General features: G+C 41.0%; 1 protein-coding gene across 7 annotated transcripts in view; it reads left to right on the top strand.

The window, feature by feature from the left end:
- Positions 1 to 22567, top strand: part of FGD3 (FYVE, RhoGEF and PH domain containing 3) — a 115468-nt gene that overhangs the window by 74014 nt on the left and 18887 nt on the right. For all 7 annotated transcript variants that reach the window (XM_048061399.2, XM_048061397.2, XM_067003250.1 and 4 more), the window contains 11 exons: positions 1709 to 1798; positions 2984 to 3120; positions 4964 to 5120; positions 9152 to 9290; positions 10020 to 10078; positions 14310 to 14456; positions 15006 to 15098; positions 15564 to 15643; positions 16037 to 16067; positions 16608 to 16709; positions 21192 to 21254. In XM_048061399.2, coding sequence (XP_047917356.1) covers positions 1709 to 1798; positions 2984 to 3120; positions 4964 to 5120; positions 9152 to 9290; positions 10020 to 10078; positions 14310 to 14456; positions 15006 to 15098; positions 15564 to 15643; positions 16037 to 16067; positions 16608 to 16709; positions 21192 to 21254 — 1098 coding nt within the window. The remainder of the gene's footprint in view (positions 1 to 1708; positions 1799 to 2983; positions 3121 to 4963; positions 5121 to 9151; positions 9291 to 10019; positions 10079 to 14309; positions 14457 to 15005; positions 15099 to 15563; positions 15644 to 16036; positions 16068 to 16607; positions 16710 to 21191; positions 21255 to 22567) is intronic.

Genomic DNA, 22567 nt, shown 5'->3' with positions numbered 1-22567 from the left:
GTGGGGCACGTGCAGGCCCCCAGGTCTGTGCGTGGGAAGAGGAGGAGTGCCTTGAAGGAAGGAGCCTGACACTGGTTCAAATCCAGCAAAGCTCTTCGCTTTCCTTCACTTAATACTTGCATCAACTGAGGATGCTTAATGCTAAGTGGTGCCTTGTTTTAGGTAGGGTCTGGTTTGCTGGGATTTATGGCGAGCTTTAAAAAAGCCTTTAAGGTCTTCCCCTTGCACTGCAGTTTGCCTAAATGTGTGTGGGTTTTTTCCCTTTTTTTTTCGTTTCTTTTCTTTTCTTTTCAACTTTGTTTATAATTAAAACAAGATGGCAGCGAAGCAGCTTAAAGAGGGCATTTCACTGACATTTTCTAACAGCTTGGTGGTGGCCAGCAGTGTGTGTGCAACGTGCTAGCACGTACCCGGAGATAGGTGTCTGGGACAGAAATCCCTGCTGCTGCTGAGGGGCCCAGGTGCTTCCTGAGGCGGAAGCAGTGCTTTGTTCTTGATTGCCTTCAGCTGGACTCTTACTCCCTGGATGTGTCCTGTCCTTGCACGAGCCTGGGTGAACCTTTACCAGCTGCTGTGTTGTGTGCTGAAGGGCTCCTGGTGCGCTGCTCAGGGAGGCAGCTCTTGGTCTGAAGCAACACCTCGGTCACTTTCTTTGATGCACTTTAGTTTTCCTGTGGAAGAAATGGTGAATAATTGCAGCAAGCTCATGCTCTCTGTTCCATTAACCGTTTATACATCTCTCTAGCCTCCATCACAGTCTTTTTTTCTTTTTTTTCTTTTTTTTTTTTCCAGCTTCAGTCCATTAAAATTCCCCTACACTTGCTTGACCTTGCTGCCACTTTCCAATGTTTGCATTCCTGAACACAAACCAACCAGCCCTGAGTTTTGGAACCTACTTTCACTTTGATTATAATATAAGCACAGAGTTTGAAGTCTAGACCCTTAAAGGTATCTAGAGTTTGTCAGAAAGCTGCGGTCTGTGTCATACCAATTCACGTACTTTTAAGCCCTTAGAAAGCTGAGAACCTATGGAGCCTGTGTAGCTTTTGGCTAATCTGTGAATAAAGGTGATGCTTCGTTACTAGTTTAGAACTCCAGGCTTTTGAATTAGTCCTTCCTTATTTTATTTTTATAACGGGCATAATGAAAGACTTTGCTGGGTGATTTTGGTTATGTTGCTGGAATTCTTTCCAGGAAATTGGTGGGTGTTTAAAGCTGCACAAAGCTGTTAGAGATATTCCACAGAGAGTAATGCTGCGCTGACCGGGGAGTGAAATCTCCGGCCAAACAGGGCTCTTTTCTAATTTCTATGATTTTTTAGTCACAGGACCTGAATTAAAAATGGAGCCCTGTTGATTTATAATCTGGTGTCTTAGTTATCAAATAGATAAGCTGTATCTCCAAATTTGGATGGTATTTCTGGTTCTTTATAGAAAACCATAAAGAATTAAAATGATATCCTGACCAGCTGTTAAATATGTTCCTAATTGCACTTTCAGAAAATTGCTTTAAAAATGTCTCTAGAGCAAACTGATCCTTCGGTGAGAAATGCGGAGCGGATTCTGAAATGTATTAACCCCATTCACTTCAGGCTTCTGTACTGGCAGGGAATTTGGCCCGCTGAGAAAATGGAAAGGGGAACAGTTGGTGAAAGTTAGGTTCGTAGGAGGAGATGGATTGTCTTATTTGTAACTTTTTTTTTTTTCAGTGTACAGAGCCCCAAAAGCTATTCAACATTGCAAATGAACTGCTCCATACAGAAGAAGCATATGTGAAAAGGCTCCATCTGTTGGACCAGGTAACTCAATTTTGAATGAACTATGCTTTGTCTTCAGTTCAGCCTCTGACCTAAAGCTGGATGGTGTGAAAACATGACTTGGTGGTGGGAGATGGAGTTGGCTTGCCAGGGTACATGCTGTGGGGCCCGGAGGTGAGCTTTTGGCCATTGGTTCTCAGAGGTGGAGCCCGAGGGTTAGAAAAAGAGGAATGGGAAAGCAGTAGCCCATGATACAGATATTATAAGCATTTGATTCCTCTCTGAGCATATGTGGAGAAGAAATTATAGGGACACTCAAGGCACCAAAAATGATGAAATCTATGACTGCTCTGCAGAGGACAATAGACTGGATTTGTACTAAAATCAGGCAACAAGGGTCAGCCAGAGTGATTTTTGTTTTTCCCCATTGTGATTCGTAATTGTTTTCTGTCATGTTTACACATGAGGATAAAGTAAAACTAGGATGATGAATCCAAACTTCTTCCCACATAAAATGTTTTGGTGAGTCCACACGGTTCAGACATGTCTATATTTATTTCTATAATGTCTATGTTATGTATTATATAAAGAAAAAAATTCATGAATATTCAGGAAAGAAGTAAAAATGAGGATGAGTAACATTGTTAAGAAAGAAAGAAAGTAATTGGCACCTTGGTAGAAATATTGTTAGAAGCTGTAACGTCCAAAGAGCCCTCTGGCCTCCAGCACTAGGACCTCTGTGGAAAACTTTCCCATGTTTGCTTCGGATGAGCAAAGACTGTTTCAAGACCCTAAAAAACTAGGGAGTGTCTTTCACTTTTGTTCAGTGTAGTTTTTCCTGCAGAGAAACAAAACAAACATGTTTTATTTTGCTTGATGTAAAAGGCAGTAAGAGCTCTTTGGGGACTGGTTGTTCTTTGCCACTTAGCTCCCAAGTACACCAGCTCTCATCTTCTCGGTAGTTTTAATCTGTTTTGACTTACAAACCCCTCAGACTTTTCTAATGGAGGAGTAAGCCCATAACCATAACTCTAACCCCATTTGACAATGGGTTTATGTTTGTAAACCCCCTGAAAATACTCGGTGCTGTGATCCCCAAGGACTGAGTACCTGGAGTCAAAAACTGTAGGTTTGTTCTGAGGCAGTCAGCTTTGTAACGCTGCAACTGTATGCCAGGGTGTGTAGGATTTTTTTAAACTAAAGTTGGTACTCTCTTGTCTTACACAGGTTTTTTGCACTAAGTTGTCAGAAGCAGGTATTTCATCTGAAGTGATAACAGGCATCTTTTCAAATATTTCTTCTATCTATTGTTTCCACGGACAATTTCTTCTTCCTGAGCTCAAAACAAGAATTACACAAGAATGGTGGGTAACTGTCATTCCAGTTGTTTTTAAAGTATGTTTTCAAGAAACTATAGTGACCCTAAAGCCTAATCATATTCCAGAGTTCTTAATGGTTTAATGCAGTAGTTCAGATGTCATTTAATACATTGCCATGGAGTCTCTTAAGCCTCTCTCTCTCTCCTGTAATCTTCCTGAATATAGGAATAGACCTGAGCACTCAACATTTCTAGAGTACTTTGTGAGATTTTTTTTTCGGTCCAAAGTACGACTGGAGCTGTTTTTCTTAGTGTACTTCCACTATTCTAGTTTCATAGTACTATGAAACTGTAGTACTGGGAAAGAAACAAACTGCTTATTTTGGCCCCGTGGATGAAGTATTTAAAAAAAGTTTTCCATCCAAAGAAGGAAAATGCATCATTGTGTCACAGTCTAGACTTTACAGTGTTGGAGACTTCATGAGACACATCAATTTTATATTTAAATTCATTTTGTTATGGTTCTATAAAATTTCATGTTACAAAATTAGCATTATAGCAGCCAATCAAAGGAAAATCTAGACAGATAAGATAGAAGACTTTCTGTCTATAAATCAGTTTATGTCTGTAGTGCACTCATTTCTTTTGCTGTTTTGCACCACAACACTGAACAAGTTTTTACCCAAGCATTTGTTTGTCTTCTGTTCTATGAGATATATGTACAGTGTAACCAACAATATTTATTAAGTTCTTTAAGAAAATAGTATTTTTATTTCAATGAGTACTAATGGTCATATACCAATTAAAATTTGGAAGCTGTGCTAAGTTGTAAATGAGGCTGAAATGCAGTGCTAGGCAGAAAGGTTAATTGTAGGGCAGATGTAGGAACCCACTTGGGAGGATGCACTGGCTGCAAAGAGTGTGCTGCAGTGTAAAGTCCTGATGGTGCTGATGCTGCACCTTATTTCATGTTAAAGTCAACAGAGTTAACCTTTCCAACTGCCCTGAGTGATGAAGGTGAGATCAGAGCTCTCATTTCCCTTGGGAGGGTCCAATCTTCTTCACATAGGTCAGCAATGTCCAGAAGCAATAAAAAACGACCCAGCACCTTTGCACCTGACATATGTCTACAGGAACAGCTGTAATAAAAGGGAAGGAAAACTGGAGAGACTGGAAGTCAGACGAGGGCATGAACTTTTTGCATGGCTGAAGGGATCTCGTGTAAACAGACTGTAAGGCAGGAGTTCAGTGTGAGAGAAAAGCTGGGGAAAATGGAAAGAAATCTTAGACTGACACTGTTAACGGGACTGAAACGTGAGAAAATTAGACGTGCAGCTCTCGTCATTTACACATCTAGCTCCTGTAGGAGTGCTGCTGCCAAGTGGCCCAGAGGGAACAGACCCAGCTGGGGTCACCTGAGGCCTCCCACGAGAGCCTCTCGGGCTCGGTGCCGTGGGAGGGATGCCCCTGCCAGGTGAAGAGCCGTGGGGCAACTCTGGCATTGTCCACAGCCTGGCTGGCTGTGCCTGCCTCTGAATTTGGAAGAGACAAAGATGTACAGCTACCTCTGCAAAAAGTAGAACGTGTCCCACAGTGTTTTTTTCTGGACAGAGAGTTGGATGTTTCTTTAATAATGTGTAGTCAGTTTGGATCTGAGCTTCACGTCAGAGTGACAGTGGGAACAGAAACATCATCCTTAGCACATCTAGATTAATGTTTAAGTTTTCATCTAGGGTACCAAATAGATTGCTTTAAACTTAACCTAAAGGATCTCAACAGCATGCATGTGTAATTGTGGGAGACAATTGTGAAAGTGTGATAATTTTGTTTACTCTTAAAATAGTATTGATCTCCACAGATTTCTGTACTTACCCTTCTCTTTCCATCAGGAATGTGAACCCACGGCTGGGAGATATCCTACAGAAGCTGGCTCCTTTTCTGAAGATGTATGGAGAGTATGTAAAGAACTTTGACAGGGCAATGGACATGGTGAACACGTGTATGCAGAGGTCATCTCCTTTCAAAGATGTTGTTCAAAATATACAGGTATGTTGTTAATTGGCTTAATATGGCCTTGAGATCCTCATTTAAATTTATTTTATTTCCAGCACACAACATGTTTGTTTTGGTACAAGATAATATTGCTCTAGAATTAAGGAAGAAGGTTTTATTGACAGTCCTTTCTTTTCTTGCTGTGCAACACAGATTTTTCACATAGGTAGCTTTTCTCCCATTCATGTATTTAAGAGGAGAATTGGAAGTTACGGGATGAAACTGAGCTGTTTGCATGGCAATCCTGACTACGTTCAGCTTACTCAGAAATCCTTAATGTGTTCACTTTTTATGTTTTGAAATTAGGAGAATGGGATGAGTTCTCTTCTTGGGGGAGAGATATGGATAGCTTTGTTGTACATTGTGTTTTCTGTTGATATTTATATAGCAGAGGGAAGAAATATCGATGCTTATGGCACAGTTCTGCTGGGGCACTGTTGCCTTTCCCCAGTGAGCCTCCCTACCTTGTGTGCTCCTTAGTGTAGGGCACCCTCTTGCTCTGATACTCAACATATCCATTTGTAAACTCTTCTTAATTTTGTTTCCTTCTTACTAAGTTGAAGTGTCGCTTTTTAGCAAGTTCATTTCCTTTCTGAGCCTGGTGTTTGACTTTGGGCATGTCACCAGCAGCACCTGGCGCAAGAAGCTGTTTGGGTTTCCATCAGCTCTTGCTCTGCTGTTTCTGAGGCTTGTGAAGGGGCTTGCAGCACTGGAGGACCACAGCTCTGCTGGGGGATGCTTAGCGTGGACTTTCACACGTTCATTCTCACTATATAAAAGCTGTGTGGGGAGGGGGAAGAGCTCTGCTTACGCTGGTGTGTCTGTAAAACCTCTGTCCCCTTTGGACCCTGGGCCAGCTGCAGGAGGATGCAGCAGGCTGCAGGCATCCCTCCGCAGGTGCTGGGAAAGTGCACACCGGCCTCTGGGGGAGGCGAAGGCAGCAGGGAGAGGGTTAAGCTGAGCCGGGAGCGCAGCTGTGCCCTAAATGGGAGCTTGTCGGCTGGCCAGCTGTCAGGAATCAAGTAATCCCCGCGGCAAGCTGGGAGAGGAGAGGCCCTGTGCGGAGGGTCAGGGCTGCCGGCTGACTCAGACAGAAGCTGTGTCTTGGAGGAGCAGAGGGAAGGCAGCAGGAACTGGGAAAGTTCTTCTTCTACCAGACTCTCACTGTACGTGGCCTTTTCTTAACCTTTTTCTGTCTAAATCCAGCCTGCTCTCGCAGAGGCTCTGCGCAGCTAAGTGTGTCTGCTGGCTGGAATTTGAGACCCGGCAGCGCTGGGCCCCCAGGGGCTCCTGCTTCCCTGCGAGGGGCTCCCGGCCCCTGCTCGCCTCCCTGTTGCCCCTGCTCAGCTGTGTCGCCTGCCTGTGACGACTTAGCTGGGTTCCCAGCACACTCAGCGTGCCCTGACCCACGCCAAGAAGGGACATAGAGGCACAGCTGGGCTCCACAGGGAATCGGGCCTCTTCTATAGCAAGCACTGTAAGAATTCCTGCTTCCTGTGCACATGGGCATTTTGCTGTCTTCAGTTCCGCATCAAACTGCTGCCGTGCCTTTCTGAAGTGTAATTCGGTTTGTAACCGTTCTTCCTGCAGCACAGAGATCTGCCCTCCCCAAAATTCTTCTGTCTCTACACCGCTCGCCACCAGACTGCCAACACAAATGATTCGTGTTAGCTGTCAGGCTGTGAAACACGTCGGCAGCTGGCCAAGCCCATGCATATTTCTCAAGCAGAGTTGTGGCAGGTAGTGTTAGCACAGGCAGTGCTTGTAGGGGTTGCAATTCTGAAGCATACTGATGACAGGATTTCACTGTAGATTATTCTAGCAGCAGCATCACAGCACCTTCTGCTTCTGTCATGACCGCGGTGCATCCAGCAAAGACTTGACCCAAAGCACTCAGTCTAGTCATCCAACCTATCTCTGTGCTATCAAAAACTACAGGTACTTTTACAGGCAAAAGTTGTCCTTTTTCTCCCCTCTGTCCCCACTACTCTGGGAACTTCTGTAGCCTGTGTTTATAGAACCAGAGCAGACATTTGCAGTCTGTTAGAAGGTGTGGGTGGGCATAAACTAAACTTTAGCCTGGTGTTCTGCTTGTATTATTCTTACATGCAAATAATTAAACAATTGCATTTAGATTTCAGTGGAGCTGCTATAGGTTTTTCTGTCTGCCCCTGGCACAGGACCACTGCTGCAGGGTTCATACAGTCCTGACTGCTGGCAGGGTATCCAGGACTACATTCGTGTGGCTCCTCTCCTGACCTTCAGCTTTACTTTTCAAAATACCAGTTGCAGCCTGTTGTGATCCTGCAGGAATACACTGTCTACCCAAGCTGTTAATGGAGTAGTTATATAGGCTAAGGCATTAACACTTATTAATTATGCTAACTTAGAGAAAATAAAACCAGACATCCCATAGGACTTGGAAGTGAATGACTGTGACTTGTCAAGTTTACTTTAGCTGCCCTTGAAGATAAACTTACTTTCTGTTTACTTCTCATCCACCTACCAGTGCAAAAACTTGATAGCTGGTAAGTTTATTAGCAGTTTTTTTTTGTAAGTTCTCTAGTTACACCATCAGAAAAGTGCTCTTTTAATATATATTTATGTTTCAGATTCTCATGTGAATTAATTAAACACAGAAAAACATTTATCTTTCCTCTAGTAAAGTCATCTGAATTGTAATGTGAACTCTGTAAAGTTTTGGAAATCACGTAACGTGAAAGTTCTCCTGTTTGGATTGGTTTGTTTTGTGATTGTTGACTTTTACAGAGGATCCACTTGATGTATTAGTCCAACTGACATGAGCCTGGAATGGACTTCTTCCTTTTCTTCCCTATTATTATTCAGTGTTAGGGTTCATCATATTACAGTAATGAAAAGACAATAGAGATTATTATAGTAAGTGGATTTAGGAATATAAACCAAGGGCTAATATGCAGTAGTGCAGTTCTGTGTCTCAGTGCTTCCTGGAATCTCCGATTCTTTCCATCCCAGTTGTATTTTCTGGGAAACATTGTGCTATAAAACTCTGAGAGATAAATTCACTTAATCTCCTCTAAACAGAAATGCTGTTCACTCCACTACACAGTGGCAAGATATGTTTTTAAAGCCCATTTACATCTTTCTGGAAGGATGGTTGATATTTTTCTATCAGACAGTCATCTTGTTATCTCCAGGCTTTGCTTCAAGAATCGGGCAAGTCAGCAGCGTGTCTTGGGCTGTGATAGTTATGTGGAAGACTACAAATACCTGAAACAAGCACCTTCCTCCGAGAAAAGAATACTGAGATTAGCGTGGTAGATGAGGGGTTGCTTACAGTGGAACAGACCAAGATGTGGCTTCAGTAAGCTGACTTAAAAATAATGCAGTGGAGACGATTGCGTGTGTATGTATTTGGGGTTAAGATGCTGATGAGGGATTCAGGAATGAGGTTGTATCACTCACAAACTTCCTGTCTGCTTTAAAACAAGTTAGTTATTTTTGCTGTGTTTCTCATTTCTCCTCCCCATCCTTATAAATAGAAACATTGCTTTACTTCCTAGGGCTTCTGTGACAATAAGCATACTGCAACACTCAGTACCATTTCAAGCAGAGTAATTGAGTAATTATTGGGTAACATTTAATGTAATCAGTCTCAAACCAACCCCCTTTCTTGGTCAAGTAAAATGAGAGAATTTGAGGTAGCTACTTCAAAGGTGAGCAGTATATCTGCTGCTTGTACAGTAAGTTCTAGCAAACAGTGTATCCCTGTGGGGTTTCTGATTTTATTTAATCTGGTGGGTAGGGGGAATGCTACCTAGAGCTTTTTTGATCATGTGAAGAATCACAAAATGTAAGATACTGTTGTATATCTGCAGAAAATGTCAGAGATAAGGAACAAAGGTTCACACTTGTCAGCTCTGATAGCTTGGGAAATTTTCATGTGCTTCTCTAACTATACATGAATGGCCATTTTCCCTTGCTGTTTAACAGCAAAAATGGGACCAAAACCAAAGCCTTCTATGGTTGTTTTCTCTCCGTTACAGAAACAGGAGGTGTGTGGAAACCTTACGTTGCAGCATCACATGCTTGAACCTGTGCAAAGGATTCCCCGTTATGAACTTCTTCTGAAGGACTATTTAAAGAAACTTCCAGAAGAATCTCCGGACAGGAAAGATGCTGAAAGTACATGTAAACTTCTCTCTGTCTAATGAACACAGTAAAATCTTGGAGAATTTTTTCCTTCACGTGTTCAGATACTTTCAACTAGGGTTATGGTAGTAATGGAGAATTGAATTAATCAAATGATTGGCCAGCTTAGTACAAAGGGGTTCAGGATGCTTGTGGAGTAGAGAAGAAAAGAGTTGATAGGTCAGCTCTGGGAATGAAGACAGCTTTAGCGAGTAAACAGTGACAAGGTATTGAAGCTGCTAATGGTAGAACATCTGGAATTTTTATTTAATCCATTGTATGCCCAAAGACAAATACAGGAGGACATCCATGGAATAGCTGGAGGAGGAAAATATGAATGGTCTTAAATATATGTGCTTCCTAGGAAGGCAGGTTAGGCTCTGTTTTTAGGAAGACATTCTTAAAATATGCTTCAGAAGACTTAAGTGTGACTACCATTAACTTTAAGAGCTAGACTGATTCCTAGAAGGTAAATCTTTTGTCACACATGTGCTTCCAGGAAAGAAAGATCAAATAATTAGATGCACGTGGACCAGCTGAAAATGCAGAAGTGATTATGTATGTAGCTACTTATAAGCCTTCCTTTTAATTTATGGAAGGACAAAATGTAGTCCTTTTGCAATTTTGCAGGGAAAATGCTAAGCAGGAAGATGAAAAAAAAAAAGTGCTATTAACAGATGCAGTCTGGAGAAGGTATAACTTGCTACTTTTTTTTTTTCACAGAATCACTGGAGCTCATATCTACAGCAGCAAACCATTCAAATGCAGCAATCAGAAAGATGGTGAGTAGAAATCGAGTAATGGAAGCATAATCTGTTGGAAATATTTGCTCGAACTGATAATTCTCCATTGCCACAGGCATAGCAAAGTAAGACTGGAGAGAATTTTCAAATACGATGTGACAGGGTTTAAACAATAGTTGAATATCTGAGTTCTCTTTATCGTAAATGATCCTGTTGTGGTTACCATGGTTTGTTCATCCCAAATTTCACCTTCCTCCTCCTTAAGGGAACATCCATCCTCCACTGAAAAAGGAGACCTTCATAAAATCATTACTTGTTTTTCAATGAAAAATGTTTCAATTCTGTCTATTCATAAGGATAGATTTTTGTGCTTACTGATTTTCATGCTATTTTTAATTCAAGTCCTTTCCAGACTGGAGGTTGTTTTGGTTGAATTTTGCCTTGTTTTTAAATGTACAGAGGGACTAGTGTGTGTCAGTAGCTTTGGTAAGCTTTACTTCTAAAGTTGGGCAGCCTAAGATGGCAGAGATTTTGACGCTTCACTTTAAAACACAAGGTCTGAACTTTTTTTTCCCTGTTTTATTGAGGCCTTTAATGCTGAATGTTAGGGATGTTTTACTTACAGGACTGAAAGTGCACTACCGTTAAAGAAAAAGGACTTCATAGTTACGGATGTTATCCCTTTTGTAGACACAAGTGCCTTGGGAGCTTGTGTATCCCATAGTTCTAAAACACCGCTTATCAGGCTTAACGCTCACTGATCACTCATGGGTTACAAGGTTTACATCCCATTCCATATCAGACCCTTTCTTCCTTGTTCTGTCCTTTCAAAACATTGTTTTTTATCAAGAATCTGTGTAAGAAAGAAAAAAAAAAAACAGGAGGTTCTTTCCTATATTTTTGTCTTCACTTCAGTTTGCTTGCATATACTGCTTCTTCTTTCCCCCATCTTCCCATTCAGCTCTTTTTTTTCTCTTTAAGCCTTATTTTAGAAGCCTGGTGTTTTGAGTCATGCTAGATGTCAGGGCTGTGGAGGCAGCAGGGCACAGCTCTGCCCAGACGAGAGGAAGTCACTGGGTGCCTGTCTGGGGCTGGCGCTCCCTGAGCCACCAGGAGCCCGCCTTTCCTGTGGCTGCTGCTGGGAAGTAACCAGCTGATGTCTGTCTGTTTTCGCTACGTCTCAGTGAAAACCAGTTTCGAAACCATCTATTTCTATTTGAGTCTAGCATGTTCTCTTGATGAAGATAAGTGTCAGTGGAAACTTTTCTGGTTTGGGGCCTCGAATGACAACTCCACAAGTAGCAGCTGTTTTGCTGGGACCTTTGTACAGCAGCTTCACAGGCAGCAGGTAGATGAAGTCACCAGGCAGTTGCTTTCTGTGTTGGATGCTCTTCTAGTAATATGCAAAAAAACCCACCAAAACAAACCAAAAAAACTATTAGGAAAAGCTGTTATAATAATTTTCTACGCCCTGCTTGCTTACAATGAGAACCTAGAGTCTCGTTGCGTTGATTCTCCTGTAATTAATAGGTTTTGCTTGAGCAGAAGCTCCAAAGAAAATTATCCAAGTAAGAATTTCAGGTTTGACCTCATGGTTTCCCAGCTTCAGCGTACATATCCCACTTTGTTTGCCGTCCCTAGCAGAAGGTGCCCGGGCGTGCTGGGAGGCTGGGGAGGGCGGTGGGCTGCTGGGAGCAATGCAGGGTGAGAGCAGCCCTAGCTGCAGAGCGTGTCCTGTGCACACACACCTCTGCAGAGCCCCATGGGACAGTGGGAACAGCTGCGTGAGGTCAGAGCCAAACCGAAAGAAAAGCAAATGCTGTAGCAAAATCTCGGAAAGCTAGCAGAGGTTTGAATTAATGTTGGCTGCTTCCTCGTTTTGTGTCAGTGTGAGAAGTAAACCACATTTCCAAAAGTGACTTTTCAAAATATCTTTTCCTAGATGTGCAGGTATCCCTCAGGTTTTGGACCTGCCCCTAGTATCCTAGTTTCTCCCCCCAAAAAGTAGTTTGATAAGTTCAAATTTTCTTTGAATTAGTGGAGTCTCTGGATCATCTTCCAGTTTGTTGGAAAAATCATACTGGCTCTAGGGATTGAGATGACTTCCTTGTTTGTTTTGTGTCTACCACCACCCCACTTCCATTTTGTTTGGCAGTGTGTTTATTTTAAGGGTTTTGTTTGTTTAGTTGGTTTTGTTGGTTTGTTTTGGTCAGATTAATTGTTTAGCATAGAAGCTAGCATGATGTACGTTTATGGTGAAATAAATCAAATGGAGGTAAGTAAGGTGTATGAAAACCTGAAATTGCAGCCTAATCTGAAGACGGATTGAGGTGTTGTTTACAGATGTGTTTGGTCATATTTTCCAAATGTAATTGCATAGATCTCTGTCCTCACTTTCTGACTATTTGCTTGCAGTGCCGTTTGGAGCATATCAGTCCAGCATGTTGGTTAAAAGCCAAACCTTTCTAAATGCTCTAACTCAGTAGCAAGATTTATGCACCTTTCTTATTCTGACTTGTTAAAGCTGCTGCAGTACTTATTATAGCAGCTGCAAGTGGGTTGCCTTTATCCGTCTGAATGCTGCACAGGAGGGACAGGGGGAACTTTAATATTTAGTTGACTTAATATTAAGTGTAAACGTTGCTTTGCTGAAAGGGGAAGAGTAAACATTTTATAAAGAATTTTGAGAAAGACATAAGGATACTTGAATGATATTAAAACTGTATTTTTAAGTCGATTTAAGCCTATTTCATAAGATGCTTTTTGCCACAGGGGCACCTGGGTAGGACTGCAGCATTCCCCAGAGAGCTGAGGTTTTAGACTCTGCTTATAAATGCAGAATGTGACTGTGCTTCCTGAACGAGACCTACCTGCCATTGTGTCAGCAACAATGCACAATGTGAAACTTCTCAGAAGCTAAGAAATGTTCCTACTGTAGCACAAATCTTAGTCTGAGATGTTAACTGGAAGCTGAATTAATAACTGCAACCTTGGAAACAGTTTGTTAACATGCTGGTTTCCAGTCCTGCTAGTGATTTTAGAGGACCTGATGACATTTCTTCCAATGGTACATAGCTGTTATTGAACAAGAACATCTAAAAATATCAAATAGATTGATACTAATGTGTTGATATCAAAATACTATTAAAATGATACAATCCAAATATGAATCATGAGTGACTAAGGCAGGGAAGAGTATGGAAAAGATACTCATTATTTTTTGAAAATGCAAAGCTGTATGACAGAATCACAGAATCGTCTAGGTTGGAAGAGACCTCCAAGATCATCTAGTCCAACCTCTGTCCTAACACTAACAAGTCCTACACTAAACCATATCACTAAGGGCTACATCTAAACGTCTTTTAAAGACCTCCAGGGATGGTGACTCAACCACCTCCCTGGGCAGCCCATTCCAATGCCTAACAACCCTTTCGGTAAAGAAGTTCTTCCTAATATCCAACCTAAACCTCCCCTGGCACAACTTTAGCCCATTCCCCCTCGTCCTGTCACCAGGCACGTGGGAGAACAGACCAACCCCCACCTCTCTACAGCCTCCTTTAAGGTACCTATAGAGAGCGATGAGGTCACCCCTGAGCCTCCTCTTCTCGAGGCTGAACAACCCCAGCTCCCTCAGCCGCTCCTCGTAAGACTTGTTCTCCAGACCCCTCACCAGCTTCGCTGCCCTTCTCTGGACTCTCTCGAGCACCTCCATGTCCTTCTTGTAGCAAGGGGCCGAAAACTGAACACAGTACTCGAGGTGCGGCCTCACCAGAGCCGAGTACAGGGGGACAATCACCTCCCTAGACCTGCTGGCCGCGCTGCTTCTTATACAAGCCAGGATGCTGTTGGCCTTGGCCACCTGAGCACACTGCTGGCTCATATTCAGCCGACTATCAACCAGTACTCCCAGGTCCTTCTCGGCCAGGCAGCTTTCCAACCGCTCATCTCCCAGCCTGTAGCGCTGCTTGGGGTTGTTACGCCCCAGATGCAGGACCCGGCACTTGGCCTTGTTGAACCTCATACAGTTGGCCTCAGCCCATCGGTCCAGCCTATCCAGATCCTCCTGCAGAGCCTTCCTTCCCTCAAGCAGATCAACACACGCACCTAACTTGGTGTCATCTGCAAACTTATTTACTTACTTATCAGAAGTGAAAGACTGCTTTCTTTCCTTATTTTTCTTTACTTATTTACACATCACAAAAATGATACTGTGAGTGATAGGCCAAGTGGAATATCTTTTATTTAAATTTCTGGGGTTCTGTACTTGCAGGAAAAGATGCACAAGCTTTTGGAAGTCTATGAGCGACTCGGTGGTGAAGAGGATATTGTTAACCCAGCTAATGAGCTCATTAAAGAAGGACACATTCAGAAATTGTCAGCAAAGAATGGCACAGCACAGGATAGATATTTATTCCTGGTGAGTTTTTTGTTGCTCTCTTATTTTCAGAGTTGTGCTGTGAAGTGATATATTTCCAAAGCTTTTACCAACTGAGCTCAGCTACTCCTTCCTCCGAGCAGCAATTTTCATTTGATGTTCTTCCCTTGAGGGTTTCCTTCCTCCTTCCATGCTTGTGCCTTTGCCAATGGCTTGTCAGGCTTAAAGGGGTCTCCTTCCATCTCCCTCTTCAGAGGCTGCGTTTTTGTGAAGTGCCCCTAGAGGGGCATTTCAAGCAGTCCCATGTTGCTGAGTGAGATGGCCAGCTTCTCCAACACCAAGAGAATAGCTCTCACTTGCTCTCAAGGCAGTTGAATTGGTACCTAGGGAGAGATGTGGAGAAAGGGGAAGTGGCGGGATGACATATTTCTCTGTCCACTTCTTTCAAGTAATGATGTGTGAGTCCAACCTACTCATTAAATTTCTTTGAGAATTGCATCATAGAGTAAGACACGCCGGAGTCCTAAACTGTCAAAATGCAGGCTGTGTCCTACATATAACCCCTAAACTTAAATTCTTTCCTTGTTACAGTTTAACAGCATGGTGCTTTACTGTGTGCCAAAACTGAGGCTGATAGGCCAGAAATTCAGTGTTCGAGAGAAGATGGACATTGCAGGATTGCAGGTTTGTATCTCTTCTTTTCGCCATTCATAATATTTACATATGCTTCTACAGTAGATAGTGTCAGATCCCCTCTGAATCCAAAAAATAGAATTGTATGTGTACATAGAAATAAAATTATAAAGTACAGCATTGGATGTCTTTTTTAAGATTTATTATTATCAGATAGTCATCCAAAGGTGAGTAAGAAACTAGTGAGGATGTACATTCTTTGAAAACCTTCCCTTGCCACCTGGCTGATACAGGAGCCACCTTTTTCCCATACTGCTGTAGGGGGAAAGATAGATTTAGGGTTTTTGTAGTGAGATGAGTAATTGTGGAAACAATTCCTTTGGTTTTTCTACCTTTGTTTTGTATTCTGAGTGATCCTTTCAACTCAGCATTTCAAAGAACGACTATATTTGTAAGTTATTAAAATGGTTGAAAGAAGATGGAGACTAGTAAGAAGCTGACATCTTCTTTTTGCAGGTCCAAGAAATTGCCAAGCAAAATGTAGCTCACACATTTTCAATAACAGGAAAAAAGAGATCACTGGAACTGCAAGCCAGGTATGGTGCTTGTTTTGTCTTTTCAGGTTGGTGAATATTATGTACAAATTCAAAATCTAGGATATATGGCTATGCTAGTATGACATAGCTTTAAAACGGAAGCTGAGAAACTGAGATGGTTCATTTACATGTGCAAGACAGTTCATTGATCCTAAGTCAGTGTGTTGATGTTTATAATAGTACTTGTAGATTCCACTGCAGTGATAATTCAAACTTTCTTGGCAGTTACTTGGTAATAATTAAGGTCAATAATTATTAATGATGATTATAAAATAGATAGCAAAGCTAAAATCTTCATGGATATTAAGCTATGAGGATGTCAACAATTGGATTTAATGAAAATACTGAAAATGTAATGTTGATGTTTTCTGTATTTTTCTTTTGTTTTAACAGGACAGAAGAGGAGAAGAGGGAATGGATTCAGGTTAATACAAAAACATTATGATAGGGGGTGGAAATAACCATGCAGTCAGCACCTTCTGTTTTTGAAATGATCTTTCAGGGGTTTCTGTATCAGTGAGGCTCTGTGAGGAAGCTGAGTAGTCCAATGTGGAAAAGATGTTTGTGGAGAATCTAGTGCTCCAGTCAGGGTCCCACTGCTGACCCACCATGCTTTGAGTGGATCAAAAAGAGGCTTTGAATGGCTTCCCATTTCCTGCAGTCCTCGAGTGCAGTGAAAGAAGAGAGTGAAAATCAGAGATTAGCTTGTATATTCTTGAAGTCTGACTTGTACGAAACACTAAGAATATTCCTAGTTTTTAAGTTAATGGTATTGAAATAACAATGCCATTCTTAGTTGTTAAGGTTTTAAAATTCTGATTTCTTCTCTACAAATGTAAGGGTTTTTCACTAAAATGACGACCCTAAGGATTTTCCTGTAAGAATTTTTGTATGTTTTTGAGTATGAATTTTTCCAAGACTTCTTTAGTGAAACTTCTCATCTTCGCTGGAATTTTTGTTTCAGGTTATTCAAGCAACAATTGAAAAGCACAAACAGAACAGTGAAACATTTAGAGCTTTCAATAGCTCTTTTTCTCAAGATGAGGACCATCTTCCTGATTCATCAGTAAGTTTGGGTGCTTAATTCTCCTTCTGTGCTATAACAGTTTTAGTGACAGTTAAAGTAGGCTTACACAGCTAACTTTAAAATACAGTAGTCTTATTTTATTTTTTACATTACAGTCAGCTCCGTTTCTCTGGCTCTCAAATGCATATCAGTCATAGTTATTCAACCATGCAGGTATGGAATAAATTACTCAGGGTAGTTCAGTGCAAGAGACCTATCAGTCATGTTTTCCAGACAAGTGGCTCGTTTAGCATAACAGGTGTAGTTCTTCAGTGTTATGAGTGGTTGGATGTCTGGAATGATATTTGTGTGCCTGGGAGATTTTTTTCATTACCTTTCCCCATCTCCTCAGAGATGTGGTTTTAGATTTTTTTTTTTTATTATTTTCTTATTATTGAAAAAGTTCTAAGGAGTTGAAAGGAAATTAATGCATTTTATAGGGATCTTAACAATATTGTCTTATGGATAATAAACCTGTTTCAGAAGGGTTCAACTCTTCAACTAAATGTGCAGAATACTCTTGAAAGTTTATTCTGTTTCTGTCAAACTGGAGTGAATTACTCCATGTTGTATTTGCTACGAGTTTTGTTTTGGAAGTTGTCACGTGAGGATAACGATGATATCTCTTCATTGAACTTGAAAATTATAATAACCTAAGCCACAGTCACTTGCTTAAAAGCTGAAGAGAAGAGGGCCTGGGAGAGGGAAATTGTTGGGAATTCCTTGCAGAGCTGCCTGTGTTGATGTCATCTGTGGTCAACCATGGTAGATCTTGGGGCACAGGGAGAGAGGGTCTATCTGCAGAGATTAAACTTGGAGATCTTTTTATCTTCTTTCCACTCCTCTCCCCAACTTTTATTTTGTACCGAATAATCATAGGAACCTCCGCTTTCTCACATCTGCCTCAGTTACTCTATAATGCTGGATTTTTATCTGTCTGATTTCCCAGGGGGCTCAGGAGAGATGTTAGATATTGTTAGATATTCCTTTCATCCCAGCATTAATCATAGACTGACAGCAGAGATCTTCGCCAACCTCCAGAGTCCATGATCCTGTCACTTACAGTGGCTAGTGATGATCTATTTTCAGAGCATGCTATATATCTTACTGATCATGAGCTATTCATCAGCTAAAAATACTCTGAAAAAAAATGGGAAAACAATCAGTTTGTTTCTATATTCTTAAGCTGACTCATGGCTGCCTTCAGAACTGGGGTGCTCTGTTAGAAAAAAAAATATCTTTTGCTAATAAGCGAACAAATAAGCATACTTCTCTCTATCTGATTAAGATGGTGTCTGTTCAACTTCATGATTATTATCTTGCTTTATAAATTCCATTTTATTTTTCTTGTGTGTCAATGGTGTAGCCACATGTTATACTCTACTGGTTCATAAAACTGAGGCAGAACAGAAGTCTGGCTTATCTCCTGGCTGTGATATGAATGCAGTATGTACATTAATTTCTTCTATGTCAGAATGCTAACCTGTATTTTTACGAGATAATATAATCTGGATAATCAGCTTTGAAAACCGATGTCAAGGCTTAAATGTGCCAGAAATTGCTGTCAGTTAGAAAGAGATGAATGTAATTCTGTAAGGAAAACTGGACAAGTACTGAGAGCATTCTTAGCAGCAATATGCTTCTGTGGGCAGCATATACTGTACATATCTCATCATCTGGGCAGTATGCTTCAGAGGAAAAAATGACAAAAATCTTCCTTTTTTTGCTCTCATGAGTCAAGAAATGGATTTATTCTCATGGATTCCAAGTTAGATCTGTAACAGCTACTAGAAATGGGACTCTGGTTCTAATAAGCTTATAGAAAAACAGCCAAATTGCTTTTCTCCCGTCCTTGGCCATACATTTGGTATGTTACAGTGCTTATGATTAATTTCAGTTGTACATTTGCTGCATGCCTTTGCACGCGATTCTTAACATGCTTTTGTTTTCCCTGCTGACTTACATAATCTCATACAGTTATTAAGGGTTGATACTTCACTTGTGATTCACCAACAGAAGATTTACAGTTTCTTGTAGGTGCAGAGATTTGACAATGAGGTTGACATTTTGACCTGATTCTTAAGATTATCTCTGTACAATAATATACAGCAATTGTTGTTTTTGTTAATGTTATTTTCATTAATACTTCCCTTAAAAATAATAATCCTAAAGCCCCTGAAAGGAGTATGTCTCTGTCACCCCCTTGCCCTCTCTCTTCCCTGTGCTTTTTCTGTTTATTTCATGATTACTGTTCATCTCTTCCTCGGTTTGCCTAAGTGTAACTCAGTGAGACTGTCAGCTTGGACACTGCTACAATGCAAGTCAGAGGAATAGCAATAAACTCTCACCTGTCAAGAGGTGAATAATTCAGTGTCATCGCCAGTCAGTCCCCTGCAGGGTTACTGTAGCAGTGATCTTTTAAGGAATCCTTTACAGAAAGCTTCAGGGTTCTTTTGTGGCTTAATTCCTTCAGAAAGAGGACACTCATTTCTCTGCTCTCCATTTTCATCTGCAACATTTCAAGGTTATGGGAAAGATTTTTTTAAACTTTTTTTTTAAAGCCATATAAAAATATTCCAGGACTGGTTTTACCACTGTTTGATCACAGAAGAGTGGGGACTTGTATTATAGGGAAGGCTGGCATTTAGGAAATTACCTTTTCTACAGAGAGCCAAGCTCTGTGGAAGTGACATCCCTGAGATATGAACTTGGTTAAATCACGATTTTTAGATGCTGTTAAATCACTGTTATGTCCACAGCCTTTTTCCTGTTCCTCCTTGTAACCTCTAGTTCTGACCACCTTGGGGTAGTTCTGACTTACATGTGAATAGCTATCTTCCTCCATACCAAATCCTAAATACTTTGAGTGGTAACGGTAATATAAGGGGGTTTCTCATCAGTAGGACTAAGTCTGCATTTTCTGCTAGGGAGGGAGATAAAAACACATCCTCTATGAGAGCATGCTTCTTTCCAGAGCAGTTAATGCTCTGAGAAAATGTGTTTGTGTGCTGCGGTCAGATAAGTTTTCATGTATTAGTATACTTAGGTAAATATAGTAGAATGCTTACTTAAATAGAGGTGAAAACCCCAGTAGTTAGCAAACAGCAGTATTCCAACTGAGTAAGACCGAAAGCAGACGAGTGCCTGGGGAGAATGCAGAAGTTTAGTACAGTGCTGCTGGAGAAGCTCTTTTGAAATCTTTTCCAGGTTAAGACCAGAGGGTATTTTTGTTTTAGCTTATCTTTCCAAATAAAGGCTAAGAGGCTATGGGGATCTGGACAGGCAACTAGAGTCTTTTCTCTGAACTTGCTAGTGATTTTCTCCAGGTCCTTCAGACCCCCTTTTCTCTCCCCACTGCTCAGTACCTTTCTTGAACCCCGTGTGTTAGCACACATACTTCTACTAGGCGGTGATCTAAATACCTGGGGTGATCAGGATTCCAGCTGAAAGAAACCACTTTCCATGGGACTTGTGAATGCATTATGCCCAAGACCCTTGGGTTGCTGGGTTCCCACCAAGGCAGGTACAATTACCTGGAGTGAGGGCGTACTGTGTTCCCCACGAGAGCGCTCCTGAGCTGCTACAACCCAGGGCTGCCTGCCTTGACGAGGCTGCATTTGCTCACTGCCTTGTTTGCTTTCCCTGTTTATTCTCTAGAGTCGCTTGATTGTGTTAGTTTATAACCAGATATGGCTAGATATCAGAATGAACAGCACTTCAACTTGGCTGCTCGCTCAAAGCTACAGCTCAGGTTGTTTCTAGCAACAGAGGTGAAATCTTTTTGCTCTGAAATGGAACTGGAACCTGCTGTCCATAGGGTGCAAAAATGTACTGGAGATTTGGATAAGCTGAAAATGGAGATATTTGATTGGCAAAGGAAGAATGATCTATGGGTATAATGAGAGAAGAAAGAGTCTAATTTTGAGAACCTCCTGTAAACTAACAAAATCCCTGTAAATTAATGAAAGATGAAAGGGGTTTTGTTTTAGGATGTAGCCATTTTTGTGTACACAAGCTTGTTATTTGCCCTCGGGTTTATGTATTGAATACACAGAGATGCCAATTAGCATTTATATTTCATGTAAGACATTAAGAAAAACTTACATGAGTACTATTTGAATGAAGTAAATATTCTTCCTACATAGAATCCACTGACTACACTTAGCACTTGCTCTCTTGGCTGTGGTGAAGACTAGTGGTGAAGTTCAAAACCTGCCAGTTTGCTTTATGTGGTGTTTCTGTGGGACAGATACCCAGTTCAGTGAGAGGCAGGCTTGGTAATTCCGTACTGTCTGTGAAGTCAACACTTTGTGGTCAGCTGAGTATCTGAGAGTGGCTGAGTGAGCATGCAATTAAAAGATGTTCATGAGTAAATAGCTGAGGGGCTAAAAGCAAATAATGTCTTTTTTATTTTTTTGACATTTCGTATATTTTAGGAAGAATGTCCCTGTTGAACTTGCTCTGTCATTGTGTTTCCCTCAGATAGCAAGCACTAGCTCGGTGGAGTCAATGCCAGGAGCAGAAGGCGGTGGTGCATTTGGAGGGGTAAGTAACTCGAAGCTAATACTTGTGGTAGAGCAGGGTGGTTTATGTTCCTTTTGTAGCAGGAAAGAATCAGAGGTACTTCAGTACCTCAGTTTATGTTCCGCTGTCTGTTGCTGCAGCTGTGCTGTCCTGAACTTCTTGTCTGGGTTAGAGCCCCAGCTGCTTGCAGGGTTTGCGCCACCAGTGTCTGTAAATCCTTCTCCAGGGATGTGCTGCACCAATGGTGAACCTAGATTGAGGGAAGTTGATTGCTGCCTTTGTAGGGTTCTGGTGTGTTTTTCAAATTCTGATAAGGAGCTGTACTGAAGGCTTGTGTGGAGGAGAGCAAAGGGAGACAAGGAAACCTGACTGGTTAGTATTGTCCTATTATGTAACTCAGAATTTATACTCCAGAACCAAATTATAGTGTGATTTTTTTGTGTTTCTGCCAGTAGAGAGAAGGAGTTAGTGCTTTCATATGTTTCTGGCCTTCCAGTGATTTGCTGCTGCAGAGGCAAAATATACTGTGAAAAAAAATTTTCATTTTGCTCTTACAACATCTGTGATTGCTGCTGAGTCAAACCAGCACTGCCTCAAAAAGAGGATTTAAGTCCTTAATAAGGTCTTTTTTTTTTTTTTAATATTCTTATTTCTTCCTTGTAAAATATCATCTGAGAATAACAGATTTTCAGGAAATGTCTTAGGTTCAGCTGAGTTTACAAAAAGTAAACAAATGAAAAAAACAACTGATGAGATACTCCAGGATATTATGTATTAGATTGGAGCCGCTTTAGGAGCTCTACCAAACCTCTCTCCAAGACTGTGACCTACTGGCAGAATTTACGAAGTATCAATGAAAACAAGTTAAACAAGCCAGCAACCTGACCTGTACTAACAAGAGTTTATTAAAAATAAGTGTTTATAATTAGTGTATTCATTACTATTTATTGTTTGTTCACACTTCCTGTTTTCCCTAAGCAATTTTTATTTATAGATGGTTTCATGCTTAGTGGCCCTGTTCCTTGAGTTGCAGATGCTATAGTAAGGTAGCTACTTAATGGAAAAAAATGGTTTAAAAAGTATTTAAAAACAAGCACATAAAAATTTCTGTTGCTCTTAAGTTTCTTACAGGAAACAAGTTTTAGTTGTAGCTAGACAACATATATTTAGATCCTTCTAGCTGATTATAGGTATTCGTGTCAATGATTTGCATGGCACATCATTAAGTATTTTTTTGTTGTGCATTTACAGAAAAATTTAATTACTGAAATAAAGATAAAAATTGAGTTAAACAATAATTCCAAAGTTAAAAAAATAAAATTGAATTGAGTAGT

Source organism: Anser cygnoides, chromosome 10, assembly GCF_040182565.1.
Source record: "Anser cygnoides isolate HZ-2024a breed goose chromosome 10, Taihu_goose_T2T_genome, whole genome shotgun sequence".
Classification (NCBI taxonomy): domain Eukaryota; kingdom Metazoa; phylum Chordata; class Aves; order Anseriformes; family Anatidae; genus Anser; species Anser cygnoides.
The sequence above is the reverse complement of the archived record's forward strand: the minus strand, read 5'-3'. Positions and strand labels throughout refer to the sequence as shown.